We start from the raw sequence: 26,113 nt of genomic DNA, 5'->3' as shown, positions 1-26,113 counted from the left end.
CCTACATGGTAAACAAATATTCATAATAGACTTTTCAGTCTAACAGAAAAAGGTATAACATGATCCAATGGCTGGAAGTTGAATCTAGACAGATTCAGACTGGAAATAAGGCATAAATTTTTAAACACAGAGTAACAAAACCTTTGGAACAACTTACAAAGGAACATGGTGGATTCTCCATCACTGGCAATTTTTAAATCAAGATTGGAAGTTTTTGTAAAAGCTCTGCTGTTGGAATTATTTTGGGGAAGTTCTATTTTGGATCAGACAAAATGATCCCAATGGTCCCTTCTGGCCTTGGAATCTATCAATTATGGTTCTACTGTGTAATTGTTATTTTGCAGTAAAAAAGTCTGAATACTGGTATTTCAGTATACAGATAGTAAAGCAAGGATTCATTCATTTGCTATTTAATACAATATTTCCTTGCAAGTTATTAAAATTGCTTTTCCTTTTTAAGACTAGATGTTCCACTAGCAGAAAAATTTACAAAGTTCTCTGTTACAAAATGAACAAAATACGAAGTTCTTGTTTTAATAACACCTTTGAATCTCCTACTCATCTTTCTTCTACACATCAAAATAAGCCAATACCTATTTGATGTTTCCCTGCACTATTGACTTTCTAGCTCCAAAAGTGATTTCTACCACATTTTGATATATTTTTGAAAGATTCCCATCTTTGAAATCTATAGTAGTCTAAAAGGCAAATTTTGCTGTGACACTAGTAATAAAGATTTCACATAACGGGAGTGACACTTTCATAAAGCTATTGAGGGAGCAGAAATGTACTGGCGGTCAAATTACTCCAACAGAAATATGTAGTAAAACTTGAATGTTTACTAGGAAAAGGTTTGTGTTGCTTCAATATACACAGGGTATTTCAATGGACGTAAGCCCATGTAAGAAGAGGTACCCTAATTGTTTATTATTTTTAGATAGCTGAATATTATTTCTATTTTAGGTTGGAAGTCATAAAACACTGATAATATTTACAGTCATCTTTACTTGCTTATTTTTCATAAAATGAAACTGCCAAAGTAAAATGGCTTTAAATTTTAAAAACACTAAACAGGTTGTAGTTGTTGCATAAATTTTCAAAGTTCAGTATGCTACAAAATCAATCAAGCCTGCTATAAAGGGAGCTATGTGAGTATGGGGCATGTACATGGGGCTGGGGGGTGGAGAGAGGAAGGCAATCAGAAATAGAATGTGGATCCTTTCAACTCTAGTTCTTTAATTTAAAATCCAAACCAACCTGGTAGCGGCCAAGAGCTGTTACAATCAGATATTTGTTTGGTGCCAGTTATGAAATGAGCTAGTGATCACAATTCAGTTCTAAGAAGATGTGTATGCATCATTAAGTCACGACAACTGACTTCTTCAGGGGTAGTCTCAATACAGAGGCCAAGAATTAAATGGAAATGAAGACTGAACTGCCCCCTCACTCCTAAAGCTAGTCCCCCTCACCCCTAAAGCAAGTGATGTTGGGAGTTTTCTGTTTTTGTCCCGTATCTGGAACATTTCATAAGCATTACATTAACCCCAGTAAGATGAATAAAATCCTGTTTTCCTACCTTCCCATATTGTTCCCACCACACACGATTTGAGTAGAGCATTAGATATGGTAAAAGTCCTGATAGAAAGCAATATTTTAAAGTGCTCTTCTATATTCTTCAGCAAAATCTAAAATAAAAGGAATCATTCAAGGAAAGATCACTCTTCAGGCTATAAACTAAAGTGACAGAGGGGTTGTTCAGTTACCCTAAATAACTTTCACACTGCTAAATGAATGAATACATACTTTTGGCTATGCTGAGCCAGGATTAGAAGCAAATCTGTGGCTAGCACCCAGTGAAAAGGTAATATAAGGTGTCTCAGCACCTTCTGCACAACATAACTTTTGACTCATTTGAAGGGCCTGGTAGCCAGACCACAAAGTTAATAGACCAGACTTCTTATCAAGGGCAGGGAAATTCATTAGCTGCAGAGATTAATAATCTGCATCTGGCCTTGATTCAGTTTACAGACCTTAACCTTGTGTTTACTCTCAAGCAAACTTCTCTCACTCCCTTGGCCTTCCTTTTGTAGAGCTGTCAAGTCACGATGCCGAGATGAGGGTTCAGAATGTTAGAGGCAGTAGGGACTCTCTCTCTCTGGCTTTTCTGAAGATTTACAAGGAGCTGAAACCCAGGAGGCGCTGTCCTGGGCCCTGCTGCTGCATTACTTCTCCTCTCCTTCCACTTGTACATCTGGAGGGCAGAAACTGGAAGTAATTGTACCTGCCCAGGCACTGTTACAAGGAAAGTGCTGGGGATCAGACACATTCTGCTCATTAAGATCCTGGAGTGTCTACTCACACCCAAATCCTATAGTTTGGTTCAGCCTGAATCTACAATCTCCTATCAGAGAGACTTGCCCTCCCACCAGGCCATACTCCCATCCATCAAGAACTAGGGCAACTAAATAGACCACCCTCATAATTCCTCACAGAACTCTCCCAGCTGCACCAGAACACCAAGCCCAAATGACTAACCCTGAATCCATTCCCATTTCCTCCCTGACCTTCGCATCTGTACATACACACACGCACCCCTATACGTACACACATGCATACACAGCTCAGTTAAGTCACCCTTCTTTCCTATAAGATCTGGCTAGATGAACCTTCTCCTTTCCTCCCGCTCCACCCAGATGCTAGGTCCCTCTTCCCACCCTCAGAACTGTCTGAAGGCCCTGCAAGCAACCCTACAATGGACAGGCCATCTAAAGAGTTTCCTCACATTACAGATCCTGAGAAGATTAAGACAGACCCCTGGCACCCAACTCCTCCAGCAGAACAAGAGTGACAATGAGTTCATGCGCTATGCAAGAATATACAATGGTGCAGTAAACTGCTCAAAAACCATCCCAGCCAATGGGCCCTGCTGCCAGCTAGATACATGCTTCTGCCTGCAGCACTTCTCCAATCTATTCTGCCTTTAGGGTGGAGGGAGGTGTGTGCATGACACATTCCTCTCCTGGGAAACATACCATTAAACAAACTATAAAATACCCCACTGCCATCTATGCCCCCAAGGTACACCTCCAATTTCCACTAAGAGGCCATATAAAAACGGAGAGATTCACCCCCACCATCAGAGCCTCTCTCACCTGCCAGGCCCCCCATACCATGTGGCAGTATAAGGAGTGGGGGCTAGAGAGAGAAACTAGTGGCTTCACCTACCCTCCAGCAAAGAGATGCACCAGGCTGCGTCTCTGGCTCATCCTCTCTCATGCTTGGCCCCTGCAGACAGGAGGTGATGGGCTACCAGGTCCCTCACTGCTGCTGAGCGCAGAGCTGTCCAGAGCGAACCCACCCCCGCTGCCCCCGGCCACAGATGACGGCAGCCGGGGTTGCTGCGTCCTCCCGCGGCTGCAGCCGCAGCAAACCAGGGGCCTGGACTTCTGAACACGCAGCTGGGCCCAACATGAACAGACACCGCCGCTGGCCCGGGCGGCAGGACGTGACATCGCCGCCCAGCTCCAACGGCCCCGTTCACATGACCAGCGCCGCAGCACTGGGAGGGGAGAGGAGGCTGGAGAGAAGCGGTGCAGACAGACGAGTTAACTCAGCCTCCCCTCCTGCCTCCACATTCAGAAGAGGGGAGGGAAAGGAAAGGGTGGATCCCGGCCAGGGGGAGGTGGAGAAGGGGTTGCCGTCGGGTGTCCCCTGGGGGAGATTTCTTAGCATCGGTGGGAGAGGGATTTCCGGGAGGGAGGCTGTTATCTAGCAGAGGCGGGGGGAGGTGTGTGTGTGTGGGGGGAATGATCCTACCTTTGCTGCCTCCCCACCCCCCACCCCCATGCTCCCTGCGGATGCAGCAAGAGGCGAGCAGCCAGCTGGGAAAGGTGGGTCCTCTTTCAGGGCAGTTTCCTCCCCTGGGAGTGATTAAAAAAAGGGGGTTTCCCTTCGTGGAGGGGCAGGAGACGCTGTGGTCTCCGTTTTGAAGGTCTCAGAGACCCAGGTGGTCTCCGTTTTGTGACAGCCCCTCTCCGGAACGAACAGGAGCTGAACTAATGGAGGGACCCAGCCTCGCTCTGCGGGGGTGGGCGCTGATGCTGTCCCGGCTCCGCGTCTGGTCCCCCTGGGCCCGGAGAGAGCGGCAGAGACTGGGGGGCGGGGCGGGCTAGGAGTGAGCAGGATCCGGAGCTGAGGCAGCCACACCGTGGTGGAGATGGGAGAGGAAAATGCAGCGGGCTCAGGCCACCTTCACGGCCGCCGGGTAGGGCCTGAGGACTCCGGGCAGGGGCTGGGGTTTGCAGGGAAGGGCTGGGGAAGGAGAGAGGAACCCGCTCGCTTGCGGAATAAGAGCTGAGCCGCCTTACAGGAAAGAGCGAGGTGGGAGAAAGTCTTTAACCCTGGTACCTGCGCAAGCAATACCAGCCTCGGCCCAGACCCCCGCTTGCTCGTCTAGCTACCTCTGCAAGACATTGCCCGAAAGTGCCCGGCTACCTCGCACCATGCCAGCAGCGTTCCGCACTGCAAACAGCCCCTGCATCCATGCAGCGCAGATACCTCCCCCTGAAACCCCGCCGCCGCCCCAAGACACCCTCTGACATCCCCGCTCGCCAGTTTCCACCTACAGTGCCCTGAAACCCCATTCCCTCCCCCCAAGCTGCCCTCTGCATGTTCACGGTCCCCATCCCAAGCCTCCCTCCGCATCGCGCACGGCAGCCAGCCAGCCAGCTCGCTCACCCCCCCCCCCAAAGGCCAACCACGTCACTCTCAGCCCAAGCATCTCGATCCTTTGCCCGCACCCCCTCCCCCAGGAGAGGGTTAGTCGAGACACCCCCCAGCAGATCATTCCCTAGTCCCTACAGGGATCCTGCAGACACTGCCGTGGGTGGCCTCCTCCCATCCACTCTCCAGGCAAGCGTCCCTGCCGCCACTACCCACTCCCTGCAATCTCTTCGGCCCTCCACAGCGAGGGCTGTCGAGGCCCAACCACCTACCTTCTCCAAAGAGCAAAGGAGGATTTGCCCCGCCAGCAACCCCACCCCAGCTGCTGCACCAGGCTGCAGATCTGGAAGCCATTTCCCTGGTGGCTGCAGCAATGAGGAGGCGCGGGGAGAGGTGCTGCTTTGCATGTCCGGGCCTCGCCGACACTTAGGAACGGGGAAAATCTCGCACAAAGGGGATCTCCCTGAGAAACGCTAGCGAATTGCTTTCCCCCCTATCTCCTTCTATTCCTTGACAGGCCCTCTTTCCCCCAAACCTCTCCCCGGCTGATCACATTACAAAGGCTTTGCACATGCACACGCCAGTGGGGCACGAGGTGAGGCCGAAGTAATCATTAGTGGCTGCACCTACCCTCCAGCAAACAGATGCACCAGGGTGTCTCTCTGGCTCATTCTCTCATTCTCGTCCGCGGCAAACGGGAAGGAGGGAGGGAGGTGATGGGCGCTTCCGCTCTGCTCTCTGCCAGTTCACTCCTCTGGGCACTGAACGAGCAGACACGGAGTCAGAGCTGCCGCCAAGCGCCGACTCCTGCCCTCCTCCCGCGGAGAGAACAGCAGCCTCGATCACAGCTGCTGCCGAATCCTCCGGCGGCGGCAACCTCCCGCAGCAAAGCCAGTGCCCCCACAGGCCTTCGCTTATGAATATGAAACTAGGCCCAACATAAACAGACACTGCCATTGGCCCACGGGAGGATGTGACATCACCGCCCAGGCCCAGCTCAGCAGGCGCCTTTCACGTGAATAGGGACTCACAAATTCTTCAATGAAAGAGCTAAGGGTGGTGGGGAGGAGGCTAGGCTGTCCGGAGAGAGAGCGTGGAGAAGAGAGGGATGTGAGGATACAGTGTATAACTAATGGACAGCTTAATGCAATGGCATGCTCCTGTAAAGCATACACGATCTCCTAGAACGGCATAGGGGATAGCATATTGCTATCATGCGGTATTTTACAGCATGCAATACGGTACATCAGCATACTATTCATCATGGGAAATAATGTGTCCCTATAGTATGTTATCTACAGTATGGGAGAAGGCATATCACTATTGTACAGTACTATCTATGCCAGGGATGGGCAAACTACAGCCCCGGGGCCACATCCAGCCCTTCAGATGTCTTAATCTGGCCCTCGAGCTCCCGCTGGGGAGCGGATCCGGGGGTTGCCCTGCTCCATGTGTGCTGTAGCTCTGCACGGCTCCCAGAAGCAGAGGCATGTCCCCCGCTCTGGCTCCTATGCATAGGGGCAGCCAGGGGGCTCTGCACATTGCCCCCACCCCAGATGCCACCCCCGCAGGTCCCATTGGCCGGGAACTGCAGCCAATGGGAGCTGCAGGGGCAGCGCCTGTGGATGGGACAGCATGCAGAGTTGCCTGGCTGCACCTCTGCATAGGAGCCAGACGGGGGACATGCCACTGCTTCCAGGTAAGCATCGCCCGGAACCTGCACCCCTGATCCTCTCCCACTCTCTGAACCCCTCAGTCCCAGCACAGAGCACCCTCCTGCACCTCCAACCCCTCATCCCCAGCTGCACCCCAGAGCCCGCACCCCCAGCTGGAGCCCCCACCCTTCCCACACACCCCAACCCACTGCCCCAGCCCAGAGCCCCCTCCTGCACCCTGAACTCCTCATTTCTGGCCCCACCCCAGAGCCTGCACCCCCAGCTGGAGCCCTAACCCCCTCTCACACCCCAACACCCAATTACGTGAGCATTCATGGCCCACCATACAATCTCCATACCCAGATGTGGCCCTTGGGCCAAAAAGTTTGCCCACCCTGATCTATGCTGTGTGAGATAGTATTATCACTATTATATGGTATCCTTTTGATAATAAGATTATGTATCACTGTCACGTGGTACCATATAGCATAGAAGACAGCAGATCACTATTATACAGTACCCGATGGCATGCATAATAACATGACTGCATGATAACATTTGGCATGTGATATAATTTCTCACTCGACCGTGAAGAAGTGCAAGCTGAAGTGGTATGGCCTGGAGCAGCGAACCGCGGCCACTGGGAGCTGTGATCGGCTGAACCCGCAGATGCAGCAGGTAAGCAAACTGGCCCCGGGCCGGCAGGGGCTTTCCCTGCACAAGCGGCTTTACAAGTTTGGGAACCACTGTAATAAGCAAACTCTATCCATATCAACTATAAAGGAAATGCATATAATTATGACAATGGTACAACTTTGAAATGCGTATTTATCACAATAGTAGAGCCAAAGTAAATACTGCTCACCTATGAGTAATCTCAAAATTTAAACACAATACAAAATCCTTCTGAAAAAGCAACATTAAGGTACACACAAATTACACATATTCATCAGTTTAAAATGCAAGGCTATATATACATAATTTCCCATATTTGATAGTTATACACTTTTCCTATTAAACTACATGGAGAACATATGATGAGGATGAGAAGTTTGAGTTTGATGTGGAAGGCATGAGTAAGCCAGTGGACTGATTCAAAGAGGAAAGTGAAATGGTCAGAAGGGTGGGAAATGAAGGTGGTTGAAGCAATAGCATTTAAGATGCAGAAAGACAGAAGTTGCAGGAGTTGAGACAAAAGATGACATGGACAATTTTTTTACAAATTATATAGCACATGATATAATATATTTTTACTGTATACAGCATATGGGGAAATAGAACAATGTCTCTCAAGATGGGACAGCATGAAAGTGAGGGAGATTTGAAATTTCTTATTGAAACACACAGCTAAATCTTTCATAACAAAATGGCAAGACTTTCAAAAGTACCTTAAAATTAAACCCACTGAGAGAGTTTTTCTTCTCCAGATGAGTAAGACTTGGCAGGTCTAGAGGCAGGAGGGATCATGTGGAGTTTGGCATTAGGTGTCTAACAAGAAAAGATAATTACATTTGCTGAGAATAATAACAGTTAAATTTATTTGGGATTATTTGAAAAGTGTTTTCATTCATTAGTGATTTTATTAAATGCTGCACGAAGGATGCATATGTCAGATCTATACTCCAAAGTCACATGAGTTCAAGTTTTTCCATCTACAGTTAGTTAGGAGGAACAGAAGATGGTTTTCAAAGGGCCATGTGACATTGACCATTGAGCACATATCCCAAGGAACTCAAAAGAAGATTAAAAAACTAGGAAGGCATGACAAAGACTTTTTTGCTCAATGCTGCCTCTTCTTAGATGAACTCCTAAACTGGAAACAGATAGTTGCATGTGGTACTGAATGTAGGAGACACTGACAAATTAAAAATGACATTAGGTGATGTGGATGTTTCTTGAAAGAATTGTAAGTAGGGGTGTTCAAAATTTTTCCATGGAAACTCTTTGACAGAAAAATTGGGTCTTTGACTAAACATTTTTTCATATATAAAGTGTCTGTCTATGTTGCACAGACATTTTTCATCCAAAACCTGAACATTTTGATTCAAAATGGTGCTGCATGCCTTAGGTTCCCATTCTCCTCAATGGGCAGGGTTGTCTGGCTGGACTGCATCTCTCATGATCCCCCACAACAATGGATTCCTATGATGCACTACCACCCTTCATAACGAAGGTGAGAGTGATGCATCCTGGGAGATGTAATCTAGTCAGAGAGAACAGCACACAGAGGAGAATGATAGCATAAGGCACCAGAACTACAACTCCGGTGAAGCACTGCAGCACCATTTTGGATTGAACTATTTTGGTTTTCAACTGAATATTTTTGTTTTTGATATCTCGCCAAAAAGCTAAAATTTTCCACATTAAATATAAATGAAAAAAAAATTATGTTGAAATTTTCTGTGGGGAAAAAAACACTATTTTTCAACCAGCTCTATTTGTAAATTTATTTTAAGATCTGTTGAGGTAAAATAGTTAGGACTATTTGACCCTAACACTTACTAAAACCCATTAACTGGCTCACAGTCCTAATCTGTCCTTATTTTTGATGCAGGCTGCATCTCACCGACACTCCTACCAGTACCTAACTAGCGGGTTTTTACTTCTGGGTCCTTTAAGAGTAATCTGCATATAGCTAGCCCCTTCCTATCCTCCTATGTATAATGAAAATCCTGGGTATGGGAGGAGAGCAGTAGCCTAGTCTCTGTGAACATATGTATGCATGGATGATGGAACTGAAGGTGGAGGCAAAGGGAAAGGAGAAGGCAGACTATGTCTTTCTAGTACTTATTTATAGGCCCCTCCTCACCATAGTAACAGAGTGAATTATATAAAATAGGGAAATAAAGTAACTTCCCTGAAAGTAAACATGAAGTCAGCGTGAGACCAGAAAATCTAACAGAGGCAGTTCATTCAGGTTTACCATACCCCTCACTAACCTGCCAACCTTTGTAATGTGCGTTCCCCCCACACTTACTATTAAACCTGGCTAACCCTCCTGCTGAGTCTTATATCTGGATATCAGGGTTCTCAGGCAATTGCAGTAGATGACTCTTTGGGCCGTATTCGTCTCTTGCAGTGGAGTAAATGAGGAGTTAGGTAACTGAAGCCAGAAGAGTTTCATTGGTGTAAAAAATTGTGAGAGAAAACTAGTCCCTTTGTTCCCATGTTCTCTAGGTTGGAAGCTTTCAGGATTCCACCTGCTTCTCCTCTTTGCTGGACTTTTCTCTTGCAGCCTCTGACCAGAAGCCAGTTTTGTGTCTGTCCCTAACTTAGCCAGCAACTTTTCTGTCCTGCTAACAGAAGAGAAGGCATAGCAGAAACACTCTTTCAGTTGCTTCCATCTTTCTCATGGACCCAGGTAGAGCTGGCTAGTTTTTCTTGCTCTTCTCTGGCAGTTACAGACTTTAAGGTCAGAAGGGATCATCATGATCATCTAGTCTGACCTCCTGCACATAGCAGACCAGAGTACTTCACCCACCCAGCGTGGGATAATAGCATGTTTCTCTATTCAGCAAAATTCATGCTGCTCTTGTCTACAGACTCTCTTTTATTTTGTTTGGGTTCATAAAGACTATGTGGGCCCATGGCATTCTGTGCTGGTGCTTCGTAATCTTTCTCTCTGTGTGGTTACAGAACATCCTCACTTGCTGATTGGGTAGTGGTTTCAGATGTGCCAACTCATAACAAAAGACACGACTTCTAAGTAAAATTAAACCTCACTCATGATCTTGGGATAGTATTCTCAAATGTCAGAATTTATTTTTTTCCAGCAAGTGTCTGAAAAAAAAATCCTGACATTTGAGAGTTGTTTTGCAAGATCATGAGTGAGGCTTAATTTTACTTAGGGCTTGTCTACACTGGGAAGTTTCTGCACAGTAAAGCAGCTTTTTGCACTCAAACTGCAGAAGTGTACACACTGCCAAGCCACTTTGTGCGCAGAAACTCCTCAGTTGCAGCGCTGCAAAAAAAATCACCTCAACGAGACTCGTAAGGCTATTTGCACAGAGGCTCCAGCACTCTGTTGCCAGTGTAGACACTTGATTGCCTTCTGTGCTGTAATTGGCCTCCAGAGCTGTCCCATGCTGCCTCAGGTGACTGCTCTGCTCGTTGTTTTGAACTTGGCTGCCCTGGAGACATGCGCCCCTCCCCTTTCAAAGCACCATTTCTGACAGCCCTTGGGTGCTGTGCTGATCTGCTCCGGGACACAAAGTAAACCATTAATGTGGAATGCTCGTGCTGTTGAACAAAAGAGGTGGGGGGCGGAATGGGTGAGAGAGAGAGAGAGAGATTGCTGTGCAGAGAGCCCAGGGAGGGAGGTGGGAGCTGATGGGGTTTTCCCCTCCCCCTGCCTCAGGACTGGTTGATTCCTGCTGCTATCTGAACTTACAAGACAGCATGCTGACACACTGTCCCCCAAAACACACTGTCTCTCTCCCCCACTCCATACAACATACACAATCCCTGTCACACACTCTCTTCCCCCCCCCAACCCCGCCCCACTTCAGTTGTAAAGCAGCTGACAATGTAGTAGGATGCCAATGGTGCAATGGGATTAGGAAACCTGTATCGTGTGACGCTGTGCCTACCCCATGAGGCCTTGCAAACGCTTCCCAAAGCGCCCAGTGGCCAGTTGCACAGTGGAATAGCTACCACAACGCACTGCTGTCAGTGCCGTGGCAAGAGCTGCTAATGTGGATGCGCTCCAGTGTCACAAGGGGCATAGTGTGGACATGCAACAGCAGTTTAATTCTAGCATTTTAATAAAAGTGGTATAACTTGTGGCACAGAAACTTGCCAGTGTAGACATACCCTTAGAAATCAGTCAGCCAGTCCAAGGGTGGCTGGGACTCCTGCTGTACTAGAAAGGTAAGTTTCTAGCCTGTGTGGTTGCAGAGGAAAGGTTGAAAATGTGACCTGAGAGCACATTAAAGGCTCAGAAACCAGAAGGGAAATAAAGAGAACCCATATTTCATTTTTAAAAACCCCTCATGATTTTTAGGGCAATCATGTCTGACTTATGATTTTCCAACAGAAAGGGTTGGCAACATTGCTTGCACAAACTAAAAAAAGACCACACTAGGTGGAAAAGAGGGGAGAAGATGCCTCCAAATGTGAATCACGGACTTATTGTAATCATGGCTTTGCTTACCATTGCATGAAACATTCTTTCCAAAATATCCTTTGCTATCTTTTGCCAACCCCCAAGGTTAGCCGTTTCCCTTTGTAATAATATTTATATTAAATAACCTATTTAAAAAGAGAAATATTTAACATTCTCAGACAACCCGCTTATCTAAGTGACACATTATTCCTTTCCCTGGTCAGACACACACAAACATTATATTTGTTTCCTCCAACTGATTAGTTTGAGTTTACTGACGGTTTGATTCTGAACTATTTTAATCCATTTCTCTTTGCATCTATAAAATTCCTCTGTTTCTGGGATAAAATCGTTTATCCCTGTCAAGTTTTAGGAGTGAGGGAAGTTTAAATTCTTCATTAGTGTTAAATTCTGATGTGGGGTGGGTGGGTAAATTCCTGTCTCTGTATGAGGAGGTATACAATTAATCTTTCAGTCTTTGACAGACCCTTGGGAGTGCTGGAGTTAACCTCAGACTCTGGGGAATGCTGGGGTTAATCCCTCAATTCCTGCCAGGATAAGACATGGGAGGACTAATCCCTATCTTTGAAAGGCTCTTGTGGTCAATGGGTTATCCCTTCAATCTCTAACAGACTCTTAAGAACATAAGAATGGCCATAATGGTCAAACCAAAGGTCCATCTAGGCCAGTATCCTGTCTTCCGGCAGTGGTCAATGCCAGGTGCTTCTGAGGGAATGAACAGAACAGGTAATCATCGAGTGATCCATCACCTGTCACCCATTGCCAGCTTCTTGTGAGGGGGTCTTCTTTACACTAAGTTTCCACTAAGTTAATAAACTCACTCCCTTTCCTGTTCACAGCCCCTGGGGTGAAATCCAGGCCCCAATGAAGCCAATGGCAAAATTCCCAGTGACTTCCGTGGGGCCAGGACTTCACCAATGGTTTTTCCTCCCTTCTCACATGATTGCTGATTCCCTGCCCTCATTAGCTCTTATTGGCAGGGGCTGTGGTAAGGAAGCCCCTAATTACTCCATTTCCCTGGTTCTCCTTTATCTCTTTCCAATTGCCATGAAATCTTTAGGATTCAGCATTCTGTCCATCTCTTAACAAGGCTTCTCTCTCTTTTTAAATTTATTAAAATGCTGTTTATTGGAGATTATTACAAATAAACGCTTCATACATATACAGTATTCTCTAGCTCCTTCTCTAATTCCCCCTCTTCAGATGACTCTCACCTGTACTTTGCCTCTTGCTCCATCTCTTCCGAGTACCAGTGCCAATCAACAAGCAGATGAGATCTCATAAAATGGTCCATTTTGAAACCAGTTTATTCAGGACTGAATAATGTATGTGTGGAATTAAGATTTATGAAGACTCGTGATTCAAGCCTAAGAAGATATTTTTAAAAATAATGAGAAGAGTAAAGAAAGTGTTTTAAGATAATTTGGAAGAAGAATGGATGAAAGGAAACTATTCATGAAATTATGGGCTATAACTTAATTTTCTCCCTTGTTGAAATTATTTTTATTTCTAGAAATCCAGCCATTTGACTTGGAATGTCACCAGATTGTTTTTCAATCCATGTATTATCTGCTCAGGATATGGTTTCTCAACCCATATATAAACCAATCCTTGAGCATAGACAGACTGCACGCTATGGGGGCTATCCTACCCCAAAATGTGTGTGATCTCCCCTATGCTCTGCAGAGCTGAGGCTCTGTAACTCAGTTTCGTACAGATACCGCGGAGATGCTTCATGGAGAGAGGAAGGATTGGGTGAGAGAGGGGAACAACTAACAAGTTGGAGTTAGAGATGCATATCAAGTGGTGTTTACCAAAGAAAGCTTATCCATCAGTTTGTGGGGAGGGCAGAATTGCTGAGGGCACAGATGCATGCAATTGACCCTGACCTTCTGAAAATCACCAGAGAGTTTGGGAGACCACTGTAGGACTTGGGAGGTTAGTTTTCTCAGCCTGTTCGGCAGGGGATCAAAGCTCACTCCCTGCAAAAGAGCAATTGGAGAGACATTCCATAAGGGCATCATCACAGTTTTCCTTTCTCTAAATTCCCTCTTACGTTTTATTGGAGATTGAGACAATCCATCCCCATTATTGCAGCCACCCACAGTATTTAGCAATAGTGTTTTCATGCATGTTATTGCTATTACACCCACTTCTTGTCTGAATGAGACAGATTTTAGTTGCAAGATGTCATGCAGTAACATGAAGTTATCACAATATCCTGGAACAAGAATCACTCTTCCCACTCACTTCTCCATTATTTATAGTATTTGAGCAGAAATGCCCAAAGGGTATGCCCTGCATCACAGTTAGCTGTTGACTTCTCCAATCACCCGTTGGACAACCTAGCCAGAGACCAATGCATCGGTTGTCATCATCATCATCATCATCATCATGTTCCCATTACCCCTCTGGCGTTTAGGGCAGCAACAAAGCTCCTCCACTCCTGTCTGTTTCGGCAAGTTTTTCAATGGTTCCCCAGCTGTGCCCCAGGTTTTTCAGCTAGACTTCCACAGCTCTTCACCATGTTGTTTTCAGGCAGTCTCATTTTCACTTGCCTTCAGGTGTCCATCTTCTTGCTCCTCCAGTGATGGAATCAGTTTCCATCCGAAGCACATGGCCAATCCATTTCCAATGCCTCCTGGCAATGATGGTGATCATATCCTCTTGGCTGCACTGTGTCAATAGATCTTGGTTTGAGATTGTTCTGGGCCAAAAGATATGGAGGATTTTTCTGTGGCAGGTTGGATGGAATGAAGACAGTTTGGACAGGTCATACTTTCTCATTCCCCAGCATTCTGCACTATAAAGTAATGTTGAAAGCACGCAGCGCTGATAAATCTTGAGTTTGATTTTGGTTTTGTATGTTGATAATTTCCAGACTGTATTTAAGCCCCTGAAGGTGTTTCTGGCTTTATTGATTTTGTTCCGGATGTCCTGGCTTGTTCCACTGTCCTGGCTGATGGTGTTGCCAAGTATGTGAATGTTTCTACATTGGTAAGAACGTAATCCTCTGTCCATATTGGTAATGGTGAAGCAATATTAAAGGTCATGATAGCTGTCTTATTGCGGTTGATTTTCAGTCCAATTTGCTGGCTGAATGCGTTGTCGAGTTGTTGTTTTTTGTATATGGTGTTGGATATGTAATAGGAGAGCGAGATCATCTGCAAAGTCCAGGTCTTCAAGGGATGAGAAAGATGTCCATTTAATGTCTCTTGGCATGTCTTCTGTTGTACGCTGCATTACCCCATTGATGGCAATGTTAAAGAGGATTGCAGACATGACACACCCCTGATGTACTCCTGTTTTGACATAAAAACTGAGCTCACTGTCATCAACACCGCATGTAAAGTTGAAATAAAAGCTTTTGATGATGATAAACGGAGAGGGATTCCATATGCCCACAGAATGTGCCATAGGCTGATCCTGTGAATGCTATCAAAAGCCTTCTCAAAGTCTATGACATTTATGTAGAGTTGCTGTTGCCATTCTAAGTATTGTTCTATTATGTTTCACAGAGTGAAGATCTGGTCTGTTCATCCACACCCTTTTTGAAAACTGGCTTGCTCTTTTCTGAGAATGCTATCGACTGCCTCTGATATGTGCTGAACTATGATCTGACACAATACTGTGCTTGGCACAGATAAAAGTGTGATACCACACCAATTATTACCATCACTGAGAGTTCCTTTCTTTGATATCTTCACTATATCCCTATTGGTCCACTCATCTGACCCTTTTTCCCTTTCCCACACTGGTGTAAATAGAGGGGCCAGGATAAATGCTGCTAACTCAGGATTTATCTTGAACAATTCTGCATTCAAGTTATCCTTGCCAGGAACTTTCCCATTTTTTAAGGATTTGATGGCTTGAATGATCTGTTCCTTAGTTAGGGTGTCTGTTTTGATATCAAGATCTTCTTCTGCCTCCTGGATGTTTGCTTCCTCTTTAGCTGGCTCCCAGTTCAGCAATTCTTTGAAATGTTCTGTCCAGCACATTTATTGTTCTTTATCGGTTGTTAGTAGGTGGTCTTCTTTGTCCCTGATGAGAGTATTTGTTGGTGTCTGCCGTTTACCACTGATAAGCCGCATCATTTTATAGATGGTTCCTTGTTCACCACAAGCAGCTGCATCCTCTGCTTGTGTTGCCAGATTGTCAATATAATGCTGTTTGACCTCCCAGTGTGCCTTGCTATACTACTCTCTGTATTTTTCCTTTAGCTTCTGGGATTTTGTGTCTAAAACGTTTTTCTTCAGGGCTCATCTGCTTTCTATGGCATTCCAGATGCTGGGTGTAATCCACTCCTTCCTTCTCTTCTAGACAGGCTTCATGGCTCTGTTTATAAATTGCTGCTACTTTGTCCCACTTCTTGTTGATCTCCTCATCTGCATTCCCCTCCTCTTCCTCAAAGTCTGCAAGTGCTTGAAATCTGTTCTTTAACTGCAGAACAAAGGCTTTCTGTATTTCAGGGGACTTTAGTTTTTCAATGTCGTAACGTCTATGTCCCTTGTTTGGTGGACCCACATTTCTCAGTTTTAGCTTGATGGAGGCTGGTGGTCATTGCCAACATCTGCACCCCTTCTCACTTTCACATCTGTCAGTGAGCATTGCCATTTGCCATTGATCATGATATGATCCATCTGGTTCTTATCTCTGGCACTTGGAGAACACCATGTGTGCTTGTGAATTTTACGATGTTGTAATAGGGTTCCGCCGATGACTAGGTCATTCATATTACAGAAATCAACAAGCCTCTCTCCGTTTTCATTCCTGATGCCACACCCATGTCCTCCCATTGCTCTGTTGTTGTTTGTGTTGTCCTTACCGACCTTGGCATTCAGGTCTCCCATGACGAGAGTTAGGTCGTGGCGCGGTACTTTCTTGAACTCCGCCTGTAATATAAGGTAGAATTTGTCCTTTACTTCTTCATCACTGCCGTTTGTTGGAACATGGCACTGAATCAGGGTGATATTATGATGTTTCCCTTTCAGTCTGGCTCTCATAAGTCTGTTGCTGATGGACTTCCATTCAAACAGGGAATGCTCCACTCTCTTCTTCAAATAGCATCGGATGTACTATACTTTAAATGTATAAAATATAATTACATATCATTTAGAACAATGAAGGGGCTTGAAGGCTTCTGCCCTTCTGCTTATTGGTGAAATTAACAGCTAGAGCTCATTCCCACCTGAACTGAGTATTATATTAGTTAATAATTGGGTTGTCTATATTAATGGTAGAATTGAAAAGCACAGAGTGAACACTCATTTGTAATTTATAAATTTAACGAACTGAATTGTTTAAATATGTTCTTCTGCAAGTAGGTATAGTATATTGTTACTGTTAAGAGAAGAGTTATCCTGTAGTTATGGACTGATACTCAGGTGACTTGAGTTCAGTTCCCAGCTCTAGCACAAGCTTCCTTTGTGACTTCAGGCAAATCACTTAGTCCCAGAGCCTCAATGAAAGTTAGGAGCCTAAATACCTTTGAGGAGCTGAGCCTTAATCTCTCTAGCTCAGATCCTTAAAGGTACTGAGATGCTTAACTCCCATTACCACAATTCCCTACCTATATTTGGGAAATAATAATACATCCTTTCTCTTATTTCTTGTTTGTCTTGTGTATTTAAACGCTAAAATCTTGGCGGCAGGGACTCCTCTTTCTATGTGTGCATTCAGGGACAATGTGAATTTGACGATATTGCTGTTGACTCTAAGGGCTTGTCTGCACTGCTGCTTGAGTCAATGTAACTTATGTCGCTCTGTGGTGTGAAAAAGCCACCTCCCGAGTGACGCAAGTTACATCGACTTAAAGCAGTGTTCTGTTGGCATAGCGCATCTTCACCTGATGTGCTACAGCGGTGTGCCGATGTCGCACAGTAGTGTAGGCTAGCCCTAAGTATGTTATACTGTGCGACTTGGAGTTTGAGTAATAAGCATACATTTATCAATTCCTATGCAGAGATTGTCAGTTTCATGCCAGAATAATAAAAATAGGGGTTTTCTTCAATTTTTAGGTGTAAATGAGGCCATCTGGAGGGAGGTGGTATTATCTTTGTAGGCATAGTAAACTTGATCCAAACAGGGTTTTGTCCTTAAAAAATATTTTGCTGCTGTTTCAATCAAAAGGGGGCCTGACAGTGAGAACAGTGTGTTGCACTCTATAACATATAGTCTTACCTGTCCCTTCTGTCCACTAATGTGAACATGGAGCTCTGTAATGAGGGGGAAACCAAGAAGTTTTAGATATGTAAGTATAACAGTCAGGAGGAGGTTGGTCTGTAAATAAGAGCCCTTCTCCTTGCTTGGTGTCCTCTGCCTTGGGTGAGAAATCCAGATTTCTGCAGAAGTGTTGGGATTATACAACTATAATTATATCAACATAGGTGACTCAGCAGGGCTGTTTTCTGTTGCTAGGAGTCTGACATATTTTTAGCTACTGATTTGGAGACAGAGTAAAACTGTTAAAAATAATGACGTTTAGCTGATATATCAAGTGTATGTGTGTGTACATGTATGTGTATTATACTAGATATACAGTATATCAAGACGAGAAAAGAGCCAAATGAACGTTTGTGCCACTCAGGGATAAAACATATTTTGTAATGCATGCTTAAGTAAATCTAAACAGGTCCAGGAATAATTTAGCCCAGTGTGTGATGATGATTTCAAAACATAATCTGAGGATCAACTGTAGTTCATGGAGCTCTTCCTAGTGAACCACAGAATTTAATATTTTGATGAACAAGGCTTGAGGATTTTGGAGGGAAGAAGAGGATCTTTTTTCATATGGTGCATAGAATGAAATACTTGGAGAACTACTGGTTTAACCTAATTAAAGGCTTCCATTTATCTCAGAACTCACTCTCTGAGTCATAATGTGATCTCTATGATTTTCTGACACTGTTTTACAAAACTGGGTAAATGTTTTTATCCCCCTTTTACAGATGGGTAAACTGAAACACACCAATTTTAAAAGGTCATCAGACAAGTCAATGGCAGAGATAGGAACAAACCCAAATCTTCTGGAACCCTGTCTACACTGCCTTCCTGGTTTGTCTCCCTGATGTCTGCTGGGGAGGGAAGGAAGCTCCTCAAAAACTGTGTTAAATCTTTTCAAAAAATGTTCTGAGTGTTTTTACTTGTGAACTATGTTAAAGGACTTTGCTTTTACCTCTGTGTGTAGAAGTCTCTCACATGTTCCAGCATTCTGACTGCCTGGGGGACAGGAGAGAGAGACTACAAGTTATTTAAACAGAATATAAGGTAGATGGTAAGTAGCCCTCAGTAATGGAAACATTCACAAGACTAGCAATGAGCTAAACCAAAGTTATTAAACTGGCTTTTAAAATCTAGGTAGTGTGAAGATCTGGTTATCAACTGTCTCAGGTCAAGAATAACAGAATCCTTTCTCAGATCAAGGTAGTATAAATTACAAATGTTTCTTAGAGGACTAACATTGTCATTAGGACTCTCTGGAATTCTGAAACTTGTGAGACTTGGATTCTGTATGAATAAACAAACTAATTTTGTTTGTGATGGAGTTCCTCAGAAAAATTCTGGGTATTTGCCAACTATTCCCATCTTTGTCCTCCCTCCCCTCCACCCCGCCCCCGCCCATTTCATCAGTTTGTTTTCTTTTTTCAACTGGCAGTAGTGAGCAGGTTAAGTGTGTGTGTGATTGGGGTTAGAGTTAACCTATAAGCTTACATAACCAAACACTGGTCATACCTAAAGATAAGATTTTGTCTGGAGGTCAAGGGAAGAAGGAGGATCCTGGGAACTACAGGCCAGTCAGCCTCACCTCAGTCCCCGGAAAAATCATGGAGCAGGTCCTCAAAGAATCAATCCTGAAGCACTTACATGAGAGGAAAGTGATCAGGAACAGTCAGCATGGATTCACCAAGGGCAAGTCGTGCCTGACTAATCTAATTGCCTTCTATGACGAGATAACTGGCTCTGTGGATGAGGGGAAAGCGGTGGACGTGTTGTTCCTTGACTTTAGCAAAGCTTTTGACACGGTCTCCCACAGTATTCTTGTCAGCAAGTTAAAGAAGTATGGGCTGGATGAATGCACTATAAGATGGGTAGAAAGCTGGCTAGATTGTCGGGCTCAACGGGTAGTGATCAATGGCTCCATGTCTAGTTGGCAGCCGGTGTCAAGTGGAGTGCCCCAGGGGTCGGTCCTGGGGCCGGTTTTGTTCAATATCTTCATAAATGATCTGGAGGATGGTGTGGATTGCACTCTCAGCAAATTTGCGGATGATACTAAACTGGGAGGAGTGGTAGATACGCTGGAGGGCAGGGATAGGATACAGAGGGACCTAGACAAATTGGAGGATTGGGCCAAAAGAAATCTGATGAGGTTCAATAAGGATAAGTGCAGGTTCCTGCACTTAGGACGGAAGAACCCAATGCACAGCTACAGTCTAGGGACCGAATGGCTAGGCAGCAGTTCTGCGGAAAAGGACCTAGGGGTGACAGTGGACGAGAAGCTGGATATGAGTCAGCAGTGTGCTCTTGTTGCCAAGAAGGCCAATGGCATTTTGGGATGTATAAGTAGGGGCATAGCGAGCAGATTGAGGGACGTGATCGTTCCCCTCTATTCGACATTGGTGAGGCCTCTTCTGGAGTACTGTGTCCAGTTTTGGGCCCCACACTACAAGAAGGATGTGGATAAATTGGAGAGAGTCCAGCGAAGGGCAACAAAAATGATTAGGGGTCTGGAACACATGACTTATGAGGAGAGGCTGAGGGAACTGGGGATGTTTAGTCTACGGAAGAGAAGAACGAGGGGGGATTTGATAGCTGCTTTCAACTACCTGAAAGGGGGTTCCAAAGAGGATGGCTCTAGACTGTTCTCAGTGGTAGCAGATGACAGAACAAGGAGTAATGGTCTCAAGTTGCAGTGGGGGAGATTTAGGTTGGATATTAGGAAAAACTTTTTCACTAGGAGGGTGGTGAAACACTGGAATGCGTTACCTAGGGAGGTGGTGGAATCTCCTTCCTTAGAAGTTTTTAAGGTCAGGCTTGACAAAGCCCTGGCTGGGATGATTTAATTGGGGATTGGTCCTGCTTTGAGCAGGGGGTTGGACTAGATGACCTCCTGAGGTCCCTTCCAATCCTGATATTTTATGATTCTATGATTCTATGATTCTGTGACTTTTAGAGACGTCTGTGACATTTTCTGCTTCAGCTTCAGCCCCATGCCCTGGGGCGGTGGGGCCAAAGCTGCCAGCCACCACAGGTGGCAGGGGCCCTGGAGATCTGAGCTGCCACAAACTGGTCACAGGCTTCCATTAATTTTTGTTTATTGCCCGTGACCTGTCAGTGACTTTTACTAAAAATAACCATGACAAAATCTTAACCTTAGTCATACCCTAGCCTCACTTGCTTCAGAAATGTTCTTTGATCAATGGTACATCTAATTTGTATTAGGGCTAAAACCATGCTTGCCAAACTCCATTTGAAAATGGATTTGGCCCCATCCACAATGACTTTATCTTAAAGCATGTTTTAACCTCAGTGTAAGTTCCCAAACTGCGGCTCATGAAGCACTTGATGGTAGTCCGTGTGGAAATTTCACATAATCCTGGCTCTTCCTCCTTGTTTCCACCTACTAAATTACATTAAAAGACAACTAAAAATACATTAAGTGCTGTTGCCCCTTGACCCAAGTGGCTAGCCATTATTTGGGGCCTTGCCAGGTTGCTTTTGCTAAGAGGAGAAATTGATGATGGAGTCAGATGTTTCTTTATGCATCCCTGTTTATTTATATAAATGTACACAAAGTCCTGTTTCACTTAACACAGTAGGAACTAACACCAGCACAGCAGACATTTTCTTTGCTCACGATTTTCAAGCCTGCTTTTCCAGCCAGTCCTGTGCCCCAAGGAGCTCTGTCTTTGCTACCTCTCAGAACCATTATAACAGTTGTTTCTCTGGCTGTCTCATTGCTTTCTCCTTCTAGCAAACACAAACACACACAGCTGCAAGCCAGTCAATGCTTCAGTTTCTGCATTTTCAATTAATCAATAACCCTCTGGAGTTAGGTCTTGCTCAGGCCTTCCCATGTGGTCTTGTGCCTTTGGCAGTGGCTTTTATTGTTTCAACTATCTTACTCCATAAAGGAACCTAATTACTTCTTCCTTTCCCCCCTGAATTAAGAATGGCTAACACATTAACGAGGACTAACTACAGAAAAAAGACCCATTTGATGACAGCCATTAAATCTTCCACCATAGCAGCACTTTCCTAATGTTCCGTTTCCATGTCAGCAATTGTAGTTGCAACAGGAATGTTATGTGATCGTGAATGGAAGAGGCAGTCTGGGTATTTATAAATGGGAGGTGATCTGTGAAACCATGGATGTCCACAAGACACTTAACATGGTCCACATTATTGAAAAGTTTAAGAAACCGTTCTGTATGAAGGTTATGCTTCCTGCCTTATAGTCAGCCTTTACTGTAATACTAACCAACTTCGGAGGGGCTAAGAATTGCTTCACTGTAAATATTTTTGATTACACAGTTCAGAATTATTGGGCGCTTTGCCCTCCCCATTTTAGTTCAACCATGAATATTCTCTGTATCCTATTTATTTAAAATGTTGTGTTATTAAGTGGACACCAGCTTTTCTAGGGCCCCATTACGTACTTCGTAGGTCTGAAGATAGGAATTACCCTGACACTGAACAACTCTATACATGAGCAGCCCTGAATTTGGATGGCCAATCAGAAAATTGAAATGTGAAGCTTGGTGGGCCTATCTAATCACTAACATTAGTTTTTTACAGGAAGAAAGGTTCATACCATTTTTTCCAGACCCACTACCACAAATAAAATGGTAAATAGTAATGATTCCAGTAATATTAGTGTTAGTACAAATTAACATTGGACTGGCAAATACTAAAGAGGGAATCCTTCTCACCTTTTACCCACTCCTGAGTACAGGTGACAGCTGCTAATACCTTGCTGCTCCCATGGTGCACTAAATGTGTGGGTTAATATTAACTTCCAGTGCAGGTCTTGTGACTCCCTCCCTGGGAGAGGAACTCCTGAGTGTGTGGGGGTCGGGGTGGGGCCAGAGTTCCTTCTTCTGTAGCATGTCTGAGAAGAGAGAAAGTAGCTTGCTGACACTGTTGTACGCTGGGAAGGTGATCCTCATTCTTAATGAGTGAACTAAGGTCCTATATAAAAGAGGCTTTGCTCCTCTCAAGAGAACTAGCTAGGAGGATCTGTCATCTGTTATACAAGTTTTTGATACCCAGATGTGAGGCTTGAAAGGTCTGGGAGATGAGCAAAACTCGTGTGTGTGTGTGTGTGTGTGTGTGTGTGAGAAACTGCTCATTTTTCTTCACGATAAATGTACAAAAATGCAGTGAAAAAACAAGTTCAGCACAATTCATGGATCTGAATTTCAGAAAAATTAAACTACTTTTCAAACCCGATTGTGAGGTGAGTCATCTCTCCTTAAATCTTATTGACAGCAGTCTTTGGTAGAGGAGAGAGCCTTAGAATTCCCTGCTAAGAATGCACTCTTTGTCCTTTCAAAACAATGAACTTTCAGTCATATCTGGATATTATCTTAATTTTACTCTGTCATGTGAGCAGAAGCAGCAATCAATTATCAGATAACAGATCAGAGTCTATATGTGATTGTATAACTTGCATGTGCTTCAAATATCTCCAAATAGAAAACAAATGTTCTTAAAGTGCAGCCAGAATTCAACAATATACTGCAGTGTGCATACCATATTAATTTAATTATTCGGTTATGTACTGAGTTATGTTATGCAAAGGATAATAGGAGAAGAGCTTGATTCATTGTTTGCTATCATATTTTCTTTGTAGTAGAATACAAGTCAGAAATTATTAAATGTACATGGATACAGCTTTACGTGAAGTGTAGGGCAAAAGAGAATGGTTGCTCTATTGTAACTTCTGGTCTCTTTTACTTCTGCCAATTAGTTTTTTTATTTAAGAAAAGTAATAATTCATATAAACCAGGTTCTGATTAGAGCATTCCATCCATCCATCCTTACAAGGGAAGAAGACACTGTAAAATAAAGACGTGACATACAGCAGTACAGGTGGGAGACTGGGCCAAGATTTTCAGAAGTGACTTGTGATTTCGAGTGTCACAATTAGCGGTTGCCTAACTGGAGATTCCTTAGAGGGGCCTAATTTTCAGAAACTTATGCGTATCCACCCTCTGAAAAATAGTTTCCTAAAAGGTGTGTCCAATCAGGCACGCAAAATATTGAGGCACTCTAAATTACTAATTATATAATCCTTGTTCCTGGCCCCAGTCAATTGACATGGCTGAGGGCTACCAAAAAAATGACCCTCTTGTCACATGAAAGGTGTGAGTATCCACTGACTTCAGAGGCTATTGTTATACACAAAAAATAAAAAGGAGTCTTTTCAAATACAGCTCCAGTATGTCAGCCCACATACGCCGCAATTCTAACCCGCACTTTGAGTAGAGCTGGTTGGAAAGTTTCCAGTGGAACAGTTTTCCAATCAGAAAGTGTTTGGTTTGTGGAAATGTGTTACTTTTGAGGAATCTTCCATCAAAACATAGACAGGGGGATGGCAGAAGCCTGTCTGTCTGCCAGGCAGGTTTCAAAACCTGCCTGCTCACTAGCCTGCCTCCTCAGCAGCCTGCCTGAAGTACTGCTCTGGAGTCAGAATCCTGGGGCTTCCAGATCGCTGCTGCAGAGCCAAGAGCCTGGAAATCCTAGGACAGACTTCTAGGGTCCATGACTCATGGGCAGCCCTGCTATGTGGATTGCCCCAGAGTCAGAGTCCCCAGAGTTTCCAGAGCCTGCAGCTCTGTGGTAGTCCCACCAGGTAGGCTGAACTCAGTTTCACAACTGCTATTCAGTGGTGGGCAACAGTGATTGACAAGAATCATGTCAATTTCAGCCAGCAGCTACTGCGGGTTCCAGGGAGCATGATTTGCAAATACTATGTGTATCAGGAACAATATTTTACTGAAATTCTGTTTTGTGGAAAATTTAAAAGTGTCAAAGTTTCCCACAAAATGGAAATTCCAAGTTTTGATCTGGTCTAGTTTTGAGAAGGGCTATTTATAACACAAAGCTTTATTTTATATTAACATTGGATACAGTAATTCATATTTAAAGTGATATAAATTTAATGTCCTTTTCAGGACAAAAGTTAATACAACTCCACTATATCACTGTGACCCTGAGCTTGCCAGATCTCACAAGAAGATTAGGAGACCTTTAAAAGGAACATCTTGGTGATGCTGAGGATACAAAAGTTTTCTGTGTCTTCTTCTTTACTCAACTAGTTCCTTAGCATAGGGCTATAAATATAAAATCATTATTTAATAAAATAGCAGTAACAAGTTTGAATGTTCAAAAACTTATCCCATTAAACAATTCTATATCGCCCTCTAGCACAATGCATACATGATCAATGAACAAATAAAGAGCTGCTGATACTTCATGGCAAACTTTGAGAGATATAAAAACTATCCTACTTATATACTTTCCAAATGTTTCATCCCTCTGCATTTTTAAGTATAAGTGATATTTGTAAAACAAGGGCCTAAATTTTCAGAAGTGACTAGTGATATTTGATTACTTAATTTTTGGGTGCTTCTCTTGAGGCATTTCAGAGGATTTAAAGAGAGTGGGGCTCATTAGAGTCTCAGGATTTAGATTTTTATTTTTGAATAATTCTCCTGCATAACCTGGTGCTTATGTCTCACCAGAAATAGATATAATCTTATGTCTGTGGGATCAGTACTGGCCAATATGGAAATTACTGTGATGGTAAAAACTGAGGATAAAGGATAATTCAAGAAAGGTATAAGTAACAGAAACAGAGGAATCCTTCAGAAATATAGATCTGATTTTCATTCATATGTCACTACTAGAAAAAGGAAAAAGAAATATAGAAATTAGGATATATATTAGAATTGTTGCTAAACAGTATATTTATATTTTATTAGAAATCAGTGGCTTTTTAAACAAAGTGTATACTATTTCAAAAGAACATATACCATGATATAAACCTTATGCAATTGCATAGCAATCAATACAAGAAAATCATTAGTTGATTAAATGACATTCACCAAAATGTTGGTTTGATCTTGATGAAAGAAACATAATCCATTACTCTGACAGTAATTTCTGAGATCTAACTTCTAGCAATTGAGTTTCAGGTTGCAAAACACACTAGGGGCCTGACTTCTACTGATTTTCCTGGGCTTGGGACCAGGCCTTATGTTCAAAGTTAGACTATAGTACAAAGTTAGACTATACACAACTTCCCACATTGAATTTAATCAGAGTTCAGTGTCAATAAACCAGCGTGGCTAGGAAGAGATTAGGAAAATCACAAATGTGTACTGTGGTGTTTGCCTTGGTCTTTCTGAGAGGTCAAATAACTGAGATATCAGTTGAAAGCAGGGTAAACATCTGGGGTTTTTCCCCCCAGTCTGATAGTGTGATGTCCTTTTCCTTTCTAAAATGGAATAGTGAATTTAGCACTGGTATTAAGTGCCAGATTGGTAGTTCTAGTCATTGAAGCCCCCCATTTATGTGTAGAACAAGTTCAGCACTGGCATTGGCAATG

General features: G+C 43.9%; 1 protein-coding gene and 1 long non-coding RNA gene across 3 annotated transcripts in view; one reads left to right on the top strand and one right to left on the bottom strand.

The window, feature by feature from the left end:
* The window catches only part of SLC25A36 (solute carrier family 25 member 36), a 59,415-nt gene extending 53,662 nt beyond the window's left edge, over positions 1–5,753 (bottom strand). The window contains exon 1 of one of the 2 annotated variants that reach the window (XM_074963950.1): positions 5,353–5,753. In XM_074963950.1, the coding sequence (XP_074820051.1) occupies positions 5,353–5,393 (41 nt within the window). In that variant the 5' untranslated portion in view covers positions 5,394–5,753. Of the gene's footprint in view, positions 1–3,225; positions 3,542–5,352 lie in introns of those variants that run through there. The other variant, XM_074963951.1, reaches the window with a different exon arrangement.
* LOC141994013 (uncharacterized) lies at positions 4,070–18,839 on the top strand. The gene is made up of 3 exons (XR_012640994.1): positions 4,070–4,264; positions 6,972–7,055; positions 18,450–18,839. It is a non-coding gene; the product is annotated as an uncharacterized LOC141994013 (long non-coding RNA).
* The last annotated feature ends 7,274 nt before the right edge of the window (positions 18,840–26,113 follow it).

Source organism: Natator depressus, chromosome 9 (assembly GCF_965152275.1).
Source record: "Natator depressus isolate rNatDep1 chromosome 9, rNatDep2.hap1, whole genome shotgun sequence".
In the NCBI taxonomy this organism is placed as follows: domain Eukaryota; kingdom Metazoa; phylum Chordata; order Testudines; family Cheloniidae; genus Natator; species Natator depressus.
Note: the sequence above shows the minus strand (reverse complement) of the source record. Positions and strands in the feature narration are given on the sequence as shown.